The 13,699-nt window shown below is 49.2% G+C and overlaps 1 protein-coding gene across 3 annotated transcripts in view; it reads right to left on the reverse strand.

Annotated features, from left to right (window-relative positions):
• Positions 1-4: 4 nt before the first annotated feature.
• Positions 5-13,699, reverse strand: part of LOC106606313 (myosin-11) — a 70,964-nt gene continuing 57,269 nt past the window's right edge. For all 3 annotated transcript variants that reach the window (XM_045719625.1, XM_045719623.1, XM_045719624.1), the window contains 6 exons: positions 9,245-9,330; positions 8,101-8,224; positions 6,953-7,161; positions 4,133-4,241; positions 3,674-3,846; positions 5-1,181 (listed from right to left, as the gene is read on the reverse strand). In XM_045719625.1, the coding sequence (XP_045575581.1) occupies positions 947-1,181; positions 3,674-3,846; positions 4,133-4,241; positions 6,953-7,161; positions 8,101-8,224; positions 9,245-9,330 (936 nt within the window). In that variant the 3' untranslated portion in view covers positions 5-946. The remainder of the gene's footprint in view (positions 1,182-3,673; positions 3,847-4,132; positions 4,242-6,952; positions 7,162-8,100; positions 8,225-9,244; positions 9,331-13,699) is intronic.

Raw genomic sequence — 13,699 nt, forward strand, 5'->3', positions numbered from 1 at the left:
ACGATTGTGGTGAAGGAAAATAGTTTATAGCATTTAAAATATATATTTAGGTGTTTTCACAAACAATTAAGCCTAATAACCCTTGACACTGAATGGTATTAAAAGCCATGTAGACTATTGTAGCCTGGGCACCAGTCTGTCTGTCCTGTAGGTTTGTAGCCTGGGTATCAGTCTCTGTCATCATGAGTTACAATGAGTTGACATGATGGCACAAACAGATCTGGGACGAGGCTAGTATGATTGTAGCAATATAGTTTTATGTGAACCTAAAATCAACGTAGATCGTAGTAGTAAGACTGTAGTGTGTGTGCGTCAGTAAGGAACTCATTATGAATGAAAAACAAAGACACAGCCTGATATCTGATTAAATCTATCTTTAGAAAGTATTGTCCATGGGTTTACTCTATATAAACTCAATTCACATTACATTCCCAGATTAAAGAATATGTTTCTTATAACATATAGCCACTGCTTGAAAATATAATCAAATAAATAAAAGTGCATAGAGAGAAAAACAATCTTTTGTGTCTAAGTGCAATAAGCTATAACTTCAGATATATATTATGACATCTGCAATAAGATATCAATTCAGTTTAAAACAGCTCACACCTTACTTTGTGACATTTTGGTGACACAATCAAAGCTATTGTCACAGACAGGTGATGCATAAAAAGGGGGCAGGGTATAAGAATTTTAGTAGGGATGGAGGGAAGAAGGGAGGGGGAGGGAAGAAGGGAGGAGTGGAAGGAGGGAAAGATAAAAGGAGGAATGGAAGGAGAGGGAATGAGGGAGAAGTGTAAGGAGGGAAAGATAAAAGGAGGAATGGAAGGAGAGGGAACAAGGGAGGGATAAAGGACAGGAAATGGAAAGATGTATTGAGGGAAGTCAGGAAAGGACAGGAAGAAGGATGGACAGTGTTTAAAAGGAGGGGTGAGACTTTGTCCCTCTACTCTTCCGGCAGGGTTCCGTTGATGTCCTCCGGAGGCGGGGTGGACGAGAACAGAGGCTCCTCCTCTTCTGGAACGTTGTTTGTGTTCTCAGAATTCCCAACATTCCCACCATTCCCTTCATTATTCCCAGCTCTGCTCCTCCGGCTCCCAGCCCCACTGAGGCTGACATTCCCAATGCTCCCCACGCGACGAGGACTGCTGCTGAAAGATGACTCCCCTCCTCCTCCTCGCCTGGGAAGGACGGGAATGTCGAGGAAATATTGGAATTAGAGGCAGAGGGAAGAGGCAGAATAGAAGGCCGTATTGGAGGAAGAGAAGAAAAAGTTAGAATTTGGAGAGGGAAGAAGAAGAGATGCCAGAATCAGACAGAGAGGAAATGAAATGAGTTGAGTTAGAGGTATAGTTGGTTTCCAGAGCCATGTAAGAAACATGTCTCTGGATGGTTGGGGTTAGACCTTAAACACTGTTAAAGAGCTGGAAGAAAAGGCTGCTATAGAAGAGGAGGGTTTAGAGGTGAAGACAGAGGATGAATGAGAGACCAAGGGTTAGCTAACGTCTGGGGAGTTTAAGTTGAGGATGAGATTGAGGAAGAGTTTGAGGAAGAATTTAAGGAAGAATTTGAGGTAGATTATGAGGAAGAGTTTGAGGAAGGTTTTAAGGAAGAATTTGAGGAAGAGTCTGAGGAAGAGTTTAAGGAAGAATTTGAAGAAGGGTTTGAGAAAGTGTCATCAGAAAAAGAAGTAGAATTAGCTGCAGAGTTGCTGTAGATTCCCAAGTCAAGTAATGATGTGAGTATCAAGTTGATTGCCGAAGTAACGATGACTCAGCAAGAGGCAGACAGAGAGGGCTAGTTAATATCTAAAGGACAGGTTTGAAGCGGTGTCAGAGTCAGATTCGGAGTCAGAGACAGAAGAGGAAGAGGAAGAGGAAGAACATCAACATCATATACGGTCTTGTTTTGGCTTGTCTTCGGCCAGGTGTAGAGTTATATTGTCTGCTATATACAGGTCAGGTGTAGTGTGTTGTATTTAAGTGATAATGCCCAAGAAGCCGTTACTGGCTGGCAACGTTCTTATCCCTTGCTAGCTAGCTAGCCAACTACTGCTAATTTACATGCTGACCCCACCGCTTGTGCCACGAGCGTTGCAAAATAAATGTACACATACATGTTATTCAATCATTTAATCCAAACTGCTCGCGAGCGTCAACTAGCGTCTGCGTAGCGTCAACTAGCGTCTGCGTAGCGTCAACTAGCGTCTGCGTAGCGTCTGCGTAGCGTCAACTAGCGTCAAATAGCGTCTGCGTAGTGTCAACTAGCGTCAACTAGCGTCTGCGTAGCGTCAACTAGCGTCTGCGTAGCTTCAACTAGCGTCTGCGTAGCGTCAACTAGCGTCTGCGTAGCGTCAACTAGCGTCTGCGTAGCCAGGTGTAACTGTGTAGGTTCCGTCCCTCTCTTCGCCCCAACCTGGGCTCGAACCAGGGACCCTTGCACACATCAACAACTGACACCCACGAAGCATCGTTACCCATCGCGCCACAAAAGCCGCGGCCCTTGCAACGCAAGTGGAAACCCTACTTCAAGTCTCAGAGCGAGTGACGTCACTGATTGAAACGCTATTAGCGTGCACCACCGCTAACTAACTAGCCATTTCACATCGGTTACACAGGCGCTAATAAAACTTGGTTCTATTTTTGATGCTTAAAGCTCTGTAAGTCCCGCCTCTCCCATCTCCTCATTGGTTTTTAGCAGCATATACCCACGTGGGTGATTGAAAGATGAACCTGAGGTCCACAGTCCAGTCCAGTTGGTGATGGTAATGCACCTTAAAGTTGGTTGCCAACCACCATATAAAGTCCAGAAGAAGAAGAAGACGGAAGGAGGAGAGATTCTGGCTAGAAATGAACTTGGTTTACCCTTTTATCTGTGGATTAATTGTCGGAGTAGAGGACCTTGTGCATTTCACAACCCAATGTTTATATCCCAGGACAAATTAGCTAGCAACAGCAAGCTAGCTAGCTAAATTGCCATGAATGTTTCATGCGTTTTGACCTGTCTCCAAATTAATATAGTTGGTTCAGAGTTTGTTTTGATATTTCAACCTGCGCGTCCTGGTCACGTCTGGTGTGGATAGACAAAAAAAACATGCGCACGTGCGCGCCCGGTCTAGTCAGCATGTTACAGTCACGTGCACGCCCGGTCTAGTCAGCATGTTACAGTCACGTGCACGCCCGGTCTAGTCAGCATGTTACAGTCACGCGCGCGCCCGGTCTAGTCAGCATGTTACAGTCACGTGCGCGCCCGGTCTAGTCAGCATGTTACAGTCACGTGCGCGCCCGGTCTAGTCAGCATGTTACAGTCACGTCAAACTGTGCAGCCAGATTAACAGCAACGTAGCTGCATTTGTTTAAGCTGTTTTTCTAGTGATATTTACTTGGATACATCCATAACAACGAGCTAATGAGGTGTGGTTTCGCCTGGCGGAGAAAATGTTCTCTCTCATCAGGACACTGTTGTTCAGAGGAGCTAGCCAACAACACAGCTAACACAACCACTTCAAACTGAAGCTGGAAAGACTGCAAACTAGCTGCACTTCTACTATGGCTGACCCTGTAAAACAACACTTCACAGCACCTAGCTGGTGTAAAAACATCATCTTGAGGTGTATTTCAGTGTGATGTCTGCACAGTGCTGTATTTAGCCAGGTGGAATAACTTGTTTGTACCTGAGTTTGCTCTTTAGGGCGGACACCTCCCTACTGAGGGCGTCGTTGGCCTCGGAGGCCTCGTCCAGTTCTCTCTGTAACTTCCTGCGTCCCGCGGCAACCCGTTGAGACTCCTCCTCCGCCTCCTCCAGCTGACGCTTCAGCTGCTTCACACGTACGTTAGCCTTCTCCGCCTAGTCACACACACACACACACACACACACACACACACACACACACACACACACACACACACACACACACACACACACACACACACACACACACACACACACACGTGCACCAGAATACACACAAGCAATGGAATGAGCGTACACACACACACACACACACATACATGAGGGAAGGAAGCCAAAAAGCAAACTCAAAAATACATTTTAAAATTGAAGGATATGTGGTGGTTATGTGTGTGTGTGTGTGTGTGTGTGTGTGTGTGTGATATATATGTGTGTGTGTTACCTGGTCCTTGTACTGCTCTGCCTGTTTCCTGTCATCCTCCATCTGGATGGTCAGATCCTTCAGTTTCTTCTCTTTCTGACGCATCCCTTTAGCGCTGGCCTGTCTCTCTCTGGACACACACAACAACAAACCAGAACCTTACAGCTGTCTCTCTCTGGACCCACACCAAACCAGAACCTTACAGCTGTCTCTCTCTGGACCCACACCAAGCCAGAACCTTACAGCTGTCTCTCTCTGGACACACACAACACCAAACCAGAACCTTACAGCTGTCTCTCTCTGGACCCACACCAAACCAGAACCTTACAGCTGTCTCTCTCTGGACCCACACACCAAACCAGAACCTTACAGCTGTCTCTCTCTGGACCCACACACCAAACCAGAACCTTACAGCTGTCTCTCTCTGGACCCACACACCAAACCAGAACCTTACAGCTGTCTCTCTCTGGACACACACCAAACCAGAACCTTACAGCTGTCTCTCTCTGGACACACACAACACCAAACCAGAACCTTACAGCTGTCTCTCTCTGGACCCACACCAAACCAGAACCTTACAGCTGTCTCTCTCTGGACCCACACACCAAACCAGAACCTTACAGCTGTCTCTCTCTGGACCCACACACCAAACCAGAACCTTACAGCTGTCTCTCTCTGGACCCACACACCAAACCAGAACCTTACAGCTGTCTCTCTCTGGACCCACACCAAGCCAGAACCTTACAGCTGTCTCTCTCTGGACCCACACACCAAACCAGAACCTTACAGCTGTCTCTCTCTGGACCCACACCAAGCCAGAACCTTACAGCTGTCTCTCTCTGGACACACACAACACCAAACCAGAACCTTACAGCTGTCTCTCTCTGGACCCACACACCAAACCAGAACCTTACAGCTGTCTCTCTCTGGACCCACACACCAAACCAGAACCTTACAGCTGTCTCTCTCTGGACCCACACACCAAGCCAGAACCTTACAGCTGTCTCTCTCTGGACCCACACACCAAACCAGAACCTTACAGCTGTCTCTCTCTGGACCCACACCAAACCAGAACCTTACAGCTGTCTCTCTCTGGACCCACACCAAACCAGAACCTTACAGCTGTCTCTCTCTGGACCCACACCAAACCAGAACCTTACAGCTGTCTCTCTCTGGACCCACACACCAAACCAGAACCTTACAGCTGTCTCTCTCTGGACCCACACACCAAACCAGAACCTTACAGCTGTCTCTCTCTGGACCCACACACCAAACCAGAACCTTACAGCTGTCTCTCTCTGGACCCACACACCAAACCAGAACCTTACAGCTGATATTTTTATTTAACCTTTCTTTAGGCAGGGAGACCCATTGATGTCCTCTACCAACAATCTGAATTTCCAGAAAGATACCAATGCATCTAACTGTAATGATGACTGCACTATCCATTCCATCACTATAGTATTACAACTATTGGACTTACACACTCACCGGACAGTTTATTAGGTACACCCATCTAGTACCAGGTCCAGTTTATTAGGTACACCCATCTAGTAGCAGGTCCAGTTTATTAGGTACACCCATCTAGTACCAGGTCCAGTTTATTAGGTACACCCATCTAGTACCAGGTTCAGTTTATTAGGTACACCCATCTAGTACCAGGTTCAGTTTATTAGGTACACCCATCTAGTACCAGGTCCAGTTTATTAGGTACACCCATCTAGTACCAGGTCCAGTTTATTAGGTACACCCATCTAGTACCAGGTCCAGTTTATTAGGTACACCCATCTAGTACCAGGTCCAGTTTATTAGGTACAGTCATCAGTTTATTAGGTACACCCATCCGTTTATTAGGTACACCAATCTAGTACAGGGTCGGACCTTCCTTTGCCTCCAGAACATCTTGAAATCTTCGGGGAATTCTACAAGGTGTCGAAAAACGTTTCACAGGGACCAGTACGGAGAAAAAAAATGTATGAAATGTATGTACATTCATGCTGTGAGTCGCTCTGGATAAGAGCGTCTGCTAAAATGACTAAAATGTAAATGTAAAATGATGTTGGTCCATGACATCACGCAGTTGCTGCAGATTGGACTGCGGTACATTCATGCTGTGAACAGTCCGTTCCATCTCATCACAAAGATACTCTACTGGGTTGAGGTCTGGGGACTGACCAGGTCTGGGGACTGACCAGGTCTGGGGACTGACCAGGCCACTCAAGTAAACTGAACTCGCTGTCATTTTCCAGGCAATGTTTTCCCACTCCTCAATTGAAGTGGATCACGTGTCCACTGGAGCTGCTTCTTCCTGTTTGTAGCTGATGGGAGTGGAACCCGGTGTGGTCGTCTGCTGCAATAGCCCATCCATGACAAAGATCGATGAGATGTGCGTTCTGAGATGCTGTTCTGCACACCACTGTTGTACTGCTCCGTTATTTGTCTGTTTGTGTCCCGCCTGTTGGGTTGCACGATTCTTGCCATTCTCCTTCGACCTCTCGACCTCGCTTAGGTCACTCGTTTTACCCATTCTAAAGTTCAACCGAACAGTAACTGAATGCCTCGATGCCTGTCTGCCTCTTTTATATAGCAAGCCACGGCCACGCGACCGTCTGTAGGAAGGATACATTTTTGGTGAATGGGGTGGTGTACCTAATAAACTGGCCGGAGAGTGTATATTTACCTACCTTGCCTTTTGCATTCAGATCAAGTTATTTATGTAGTTCATCATGACCATGTGAGTAAGAACTACATTTCCCATCATCCTCTCCTGCCCCCACCTGTTCTCCAGCCCGAGCTGTTCCTGCCTCCTCCTCTCCTCGCCTCCCCCTCTCCTGTCCTTACCTGTTCTCCAGCTCCAGCTGCTCCTCCAGCTGGTGTAGTTTGGCCTCCAGGGCGGCGATGGAGGATTTGAACTTTGACCTCCCCTGACCCTCCATCTCCTGTAGCTTGACCTTCAGATCCTTGTTCTGCCTCTCGAGCTGCTGTCTGGCGCCCTCACTGCTCTGGGAGGAAATACGCTCAGCCTGCAGCTCACTGCTCAACTGGTCCACCTAGGGGGAAGGGATAGAGAGACGCACACATCACTTTAGAGAGGGGGTCATGGGAGGAAGTGCACACTCCCCTCCCCCCTACACACTACCTAGTGTATACTCCCCTCCCTGTAAACCCTACCTAAAGCACACTCCCCTCCCACCTACACACTACCTAGTGTATACTACCTAGTGCATACTCCCCTCCCCCCTACACACTACCTAGTGCACACTCCCCTCCCCCCTACACACTACCTAGTGTATACTCCCCTCCCCCTAAACCCTACCTAAAGCACACTCCCCTCCCACCTACACACTACCTAGTGTATACTCCCTACCTAGTGCATACTCCCCTCCCCTAAACCATACCTAAAGCACACTCCCCTCCGCCCTACACACTACCTAGTGTATACTACCTAGTGCATACTCCCCTCCCCCCTACACACTACCTAGTGCATACTCCCCTCCCCCTACACACTATCCAGTGCATACTCCCCTCCCCCCTACACACTACCTAGTGCATACTCCCCTCCCCCTACACACTACCTAGTGCATACTCCCCTCCCCCTACACACTACCCAGTGCATACTCCCCTCCCCCCTACACACTACCTAGTGCATACTCCCCTCCCCCCTACACACTACCCAGTGCATACTCCCCTCCCCCCTACACACTACCCAGTGCATACTCCCCTCCCCCTACACACTACCTAGTGCATACTCCCCTCCCCCTACACACTACCCAGTGCATACTCCCCTCCCCCTACACACTACCCAGTGCATACTCCCCTCCCCCTACACACTACCTAGTGCATACTCCCCTCCCCCTACACACTACCCAGTGCATACTCCCCTCCCCCTACACACTACCTAGTGCATACTCCCCTCCCCTACACACTACCCAGTGCATACTCCCCTCCCCCCTACACACTACCTAGTGTATACTCCCCTCCTCTCCTACCTGTTGCTGTGTCTTCCGGAGGCGGTCGTTGAGGTTCTCCATGTTGGCCTGCTCCTCCTCCAGCTCTTCCTCTAGCTGGCTGATCTTAGCCTCCAGACGACGCTTCTCATCGGACATCATAGACCTGAGGAGGAGGAGGAGGAGAGGAAGAGGAGGAGAGGAAGAGGAGGAGGAGGAGGAGGAGGAGGAGGAGGAGGAGGAGGAGGAGGAGGAGGAGGAGCAGAGGAAGAGGAGGAGAGGAGGAGAGGAAGAGGAGGAGGATAGGAGGAGAGGAAGAGGAGGAGAGGAGGAGGAGCAGATGAGCAGAGACTTACAGTATAAATGACAATAGTCTGCACTGAATTGAATGGGAGAAACTAATGGGTTAAAGGTAAGGCTTAGGTTTAGGTTTTAGGTTTAAGGGTTAAGTTTGTGTTAAGGGTTAAGTTTAAAGGTTAAGTTTTTCGTTAAGGGTTAGGGTTAGGTTTAAGGGTTAAGTTTGGGTTAAGCGTTAGGTTTAGGCATAAGGGTTAAGGTTAGTTTTAGGGTATGGTTAAGTTTGGGTTAAGGGTTAGGTTTAGGGTATGGTTAAGTTTGGGTTAAGGGTTAGGTTAAGGCATAAGGGTTAAGGTTAGGTTTAGGGTATGGTTAAGTTTGGGTTAAGGGTTAGGTTTAGGGTATGGTTAAGTTTGGGTTAAGGGTTAGGTTAAGGCATAAGGGTTAAGGTTAGGTTTAGGGTATGATTAAGTTTGGGTTAAGGGTTAGGTTTAGGGTATGGTTAAGTTTGGGTTAAGGGTTAGGTTAAGGCATAAGGGTTAAGGTTAGGTTTAGGGTATGGTTAAGTTTGGGTTAAGGGTTAGGTTTAGGGTATGGTTAAGTTTGGGTTAAGGGTTAGGTTTAGGGTATGGTTAAGTTTGGGTTAAGGGTTAGGTTTAGGGTATGGTTAAGTTTGGGTTAAGGGTTAGGTGTTAAGATGACAGTACATGTTTTCACATGTCCAGTTGTTCTACATTAGTACAGATGAAGGAAAAGAGATTAGGTCTGCGTCCCATATTACATCCTATTCCCTTTATAGTGCACTACTTCAGACCACGGACCAATGGGCAATAGGGTGGCATTTGGGACACATTCTAGAGGTCTTTTTAAAAATAGCCTACACACTCACTTCCCAGAGTTGCTGGCCAGATCCTCAGACATCTCGTCTCTCTCTGTCTCGGCCTGCTTACGAGCCCTCTCTGCCGCAGCCAAGTCCTACAGGGGGAGAAAGAGCGAAGAGATGGAGAAGGAGAGAGGGGGGGTATGTTAGGAGACAAGAACAGGAGAGAGGGGGGGTATGTTAGGAGACAAGAACAGGAGAGAGGGGGGGTATGTTAGGAGACAAGAACAGGAGAGAAGGAGAGAGGGGGGGTATGTTAGGAGACAAGAACAGGAGAGAGAAGGAGAGAGGGGGGTATGTTAGGAGACAAGAACAGGAGAGAGAAGGAGAGAGGGGGGGTATGTTAGGAGACAAGAACAGGAGAGAGGGGGGGTATGTTAGGAGACAAGAACAGGAGAGAAGGAGAGAGGGGGGTATGTTAGGAGACAAGAACAGGAGAGAAGGAGAGAGGGGGTATGTTAGGAGACAATAACAGGAGAGAAGGAGAGAGGGGGGGTATGTTAGGAGACAAGAACAGGAGAGAGGGGGGGGTATGTTAGGAGACAAGAACAGGAGAGAAGGAGAGAGGGGGGTATGTTAAGAGACAAGAACAGGAGAGAGGGGGGGTATGTTAGGAGACAAGAACAGGAGAGAGGGGGGGGTATGTTAGGAGACAAGAACAGGAGAGAAGGAGAGGGGGGGTATGTTAGGAGACAAGAACAGGAGAGAAGGAGAGGGGGGGTATGTTAGGAGACAAGAACAGGAGAGAGAAGGAGAGAGGGAGGTATGTTAGGAGACAAGAACAGGAGAGAGGGGGGGGGTATGTTAGGAGACAAGAACAGGAGAGAGGAGAGAGGGGGGGTATGTTAGGAGACAAGAACAGGAGAGAGGGGGGGGTATGTTAGGAGACAAGAACAGGAGAGAAGGAGAGAGGGGGGGTATGTTAGGAGACAAGAACAGGAGAGAGGGGGGGGTATGTTAGGAGACAAGAACAGGAGAGAAGGAGAGAGGGGGGTATGTTAGGAGACAATAACAGGAGAGAAGGAGAGAGGGGGGGTATGTTAGGAGACAAGAACAGGAGAGAGGGGGGGTATGTTAGGAGACAAGAACAGGAGAGAAGGAGAGGGGGGGTATGTTAGGAGACAAGAACAGGAGAGAGAAGGAGAGAGGGGGGTATGTTAGGAGACAAGAACAGGAGAGAGGGGGGGTATGTTAGGAGACAAGAACAGGAGAGAAGGAGAGAGGGGGTATGTTAGGAGACAAGAACAGGAGAGAAGGAGAGAGGGGGGGTATGTTAGGAGACAAGAACAGGAGAGAAGGAGAGAGGGGGGTATGTTAGGAGACAAGAACAGGAGAGAGAAGGAGAGAGGGGGTATGTTAGGAGACAAGAACAGGAGAGAGGGGGGGTATGTTAGGAGACAAGAACAGGAGAGAGGAGAGAGGGGGGTGTGTTAGGAGACAAGAACAGGAGAGAGGGGGGGTATGTTAGGAGACAAGAACAGGAGAGAGGGAGGGTATGTTAGGAGACAAGAACAGGAGAGAGGGGGGGTATGTTAGGAGACAAGAATAGGAGAGAAGGAGAGAGGGGGGTATGTTAGGAGACAAGAACAGGAGAGAAGGAGAGAGGGGGGTATGTTAGGAGACAAGAACAGGAGAGAGGGGGGGTATGTTAGGAGACAAGAACAGGAGAGAAGGAGAGAGGGGGGTATGTTAGGAGACAAGAACAGGAGAGAGGGGGGGGGGTATGTTAGGAGACAAGAACAGGAGAGAAGGAGAGAGGGGGGTATGTTAGGAGACAATAACAGGAGAGAAGGAGAGAGGGGGGTATGTTAGGAGACAAGAACAGGAGAGAGGGGGGGTATGTTAGGAGACAAGAACAGGAGAGAAGGAGAGAGGGGGGGTATGTTAAGAGACAAGAACAGGAGAGAGGGGGGGTATGTTAGGAGACAAGAACAGGAGAGAGGGGGGGTATGTTAGGAGACAAGAACAGGAGAGAAGGAGAGGGGGGGTATGTTAGGAGACAAGAACAGGAGAGAAGGAGAGGGGGGTATGTTAGGAGACAAGAACAGGAGAGAAGGAGAGGGGGGTATGTTAGGAGACAAGAACAGGAGAGAAGGAGAGGGGGGGTATGTTAGGAGACAAGAACAGGAGAGAAGGAGAGAGGGGGGGTATGTTAAGAGACAAGAACAGGAGAGAGGGGGGGTATGTTAGGAGACAAGAACAGGAGAGAGGGGGGGTATGTTAGGAGACAAGAACAGGAGAGAAGGAGAGGGGGGGTATGTTAGGAGACAAGAACAGGAGAGAGAAGGAGAGAGGGGGTATGTTAGGAGACAAGAACAGGAGAGAGGAGAGAGGGGGGGGGTATGTTAGGAGACAAGAACAGGAGAGAGGGGGGGTATGTTAGGAGACAAGAACAGGAGAGAAGGAGAGAGGGGGGGGTATGTTAGGAGACAAGAACAGGAGAGAGGGGGGGTATGTTAGGAGACAAGAACAGGAGAGAAGGAGAGAGGGGGGGTATGTTAGGAGACAAGAACAGGAGAGAGGGGGGGTATGTTAGGAGACAAGAACAGGAGAGAAGGAGAGAGGGGGGGGTATGTTAGGAGACAAGAACAGGAGAGAGGGGGGGGTATGTTAGGAGACAAGAACAGGAGAGAAGGAGAGAGGGGGGGTATGTTAGGAGACAAGAACAGGAGAGAAGGAGAGGGGGGGGGTATGTTAGGAGACAAGAACAGGAGAGAAGGAGAGGGGGGGGTATGTTAGGAGACAAGAACAGGAGAGAAGGAGAGGGGGGTATGTTAGGAGACAAGAACAGGAGAGAGGGGGGGGTATGTTAGGAGACAAGAACAGGAGAGAAGGAGAGAGGGGGGTATGTTAGGAGACAAGAACAGGAGAGAGGGGGGGGTATGTTAGGAGACAAGAACAGGAGAGAAGGAGAGAGGGGGGTATGTTAGGAGACAAGAACAGGAGAGAAGGAGAGAGGGGGGGTATGTTAGGAGACAAGAACAGGAGAGAAGGAGAGAGGGGGTATGTTAGGAGACAAGAACAGGAGAGAGAAGGAGAGAGGGGGGTATGTTAGGAGACAAGAACAGGAGAGAGGGGGGGTATGTTAGGAGACAAGAACAGGAGAGAGGAGAGAGGGGGGTGTGTTAGGAGACAAGAACAGGAGAGAGGGGGGGTATGTTAGGAGACAAGAACAGGAGAGAGGGAGGGTATGTTAGGAGACAAGAACAGGAGAGAAGGAGAGAGGGGGTATGTTAAGAGACAAGAACAGGAGAGAGGGGGGGGTATGTTAGGAGACAAGAACAGGAGAGAGGGGGGTATGTTAGGAGACAAGAACAGGAGAGAAGGAGAGGGGGGGTATGTTAGGAGACAAGAACAGGAGAGAAGGAGGGGGGGGTATGTTAGGAGACAAGAACAGGAGAGAGAAGGAGAGAGGGGGGTATGTTAGGAGACAAGAACAGGAGAGAGGAGAGAGGGGGGGGTATGTTAGGAGACAAGAACAGGAGAGAGGGGGGGTATGTTAGGAGACAAGAACAGGAGAGAAGGAGAGAGGGGGGTATGTTAGGAGACAAGAACAGGAGAGAGGGGGGGGTATGTTAGGAGACAAGAACAGGAGAGAAGGAGAGAGGGGGGTATGTTAGGGAGACAAGAACAGGAGAGAAGGAGAGAGAGGGGGTATGTTAGGAGACAAGAACAGGAGAGAGGGGGGGTATGTTAGGAGACAAGAACAGGAGAGAAGGAGAGAGGGGGGGTATGTTAGGAGACAAGAACAGGAGAGAAGGAGAGGGGGGGGTATGTTAGGAGACAAGAACAGGAGAGAAGGAGAGGGGGGTATGTTAGGAGACAAGAACAGGAGAGAAGGAGAGGGGGGGTATGTTAGGAGACAAGAACAGGAGAGAGGGGGGGTATGTTAGGAGACAAGAACAGGAGAGAAGGAGAGAGGGGGGGTATGTTAGGAGACAATAACAGGAGAGAAGGAGAGAGGGGGGGGTATGTTAGGAGACAAGAACAGGAGAGAGGGGGGGGTATGTTAGGAGACAAGAACAGGAGAGAAGGAGAGAGGGGGGTATGTTAAGAGACAAGAACAGGAGAGAGGGGGGGTATGTTAGGAGACAAGAACAGGAGAGAGGGGGGGTATGTTAGGAGACAAGAACAGGAGAGAAGGAGAGGGGGGGGTATGTTAGGAGACAAGAACAGGAGAGAAGGAGAGGGGGGGTATGTTAGGAGACAAGAACAGGAGAGAGAAGGAGAGAGGGGGGTATGTTAGGAGACAAGAACAGGAGAGAGGGGGGGGTATGTTAGGAGACAAGAACAGGAGAGAGGAGAGAGGGGGGGTATGTTAGGAGACAAGAACAGGAGAGAGGGGGGGTATGTTAGGAGACAAGAACAGGAGAGAGGGGGGGTATGTTAGGAGACAAGAATAGGAGAGAAGGGGGGTATGTTAGGAGACAAGAACAGGAGAGAAGGAGAGGGGGGGTATGTTAG

The sequence above is a fragment of the Salmo salar genome, chromosome ssa06 (genome assembly GCF_905237065.1).
Source record: "Salmo salar chromosome ssa06, Ssal_v3.1, whole genome shotgun sequence".
NCBI classification, from domain to species: domain Eukaryota; kingdom Metazoa; phylum Chordata; class Actinopteri; order Salmoniformes; family Salmonidae; genus Salmo; species Salmo salar.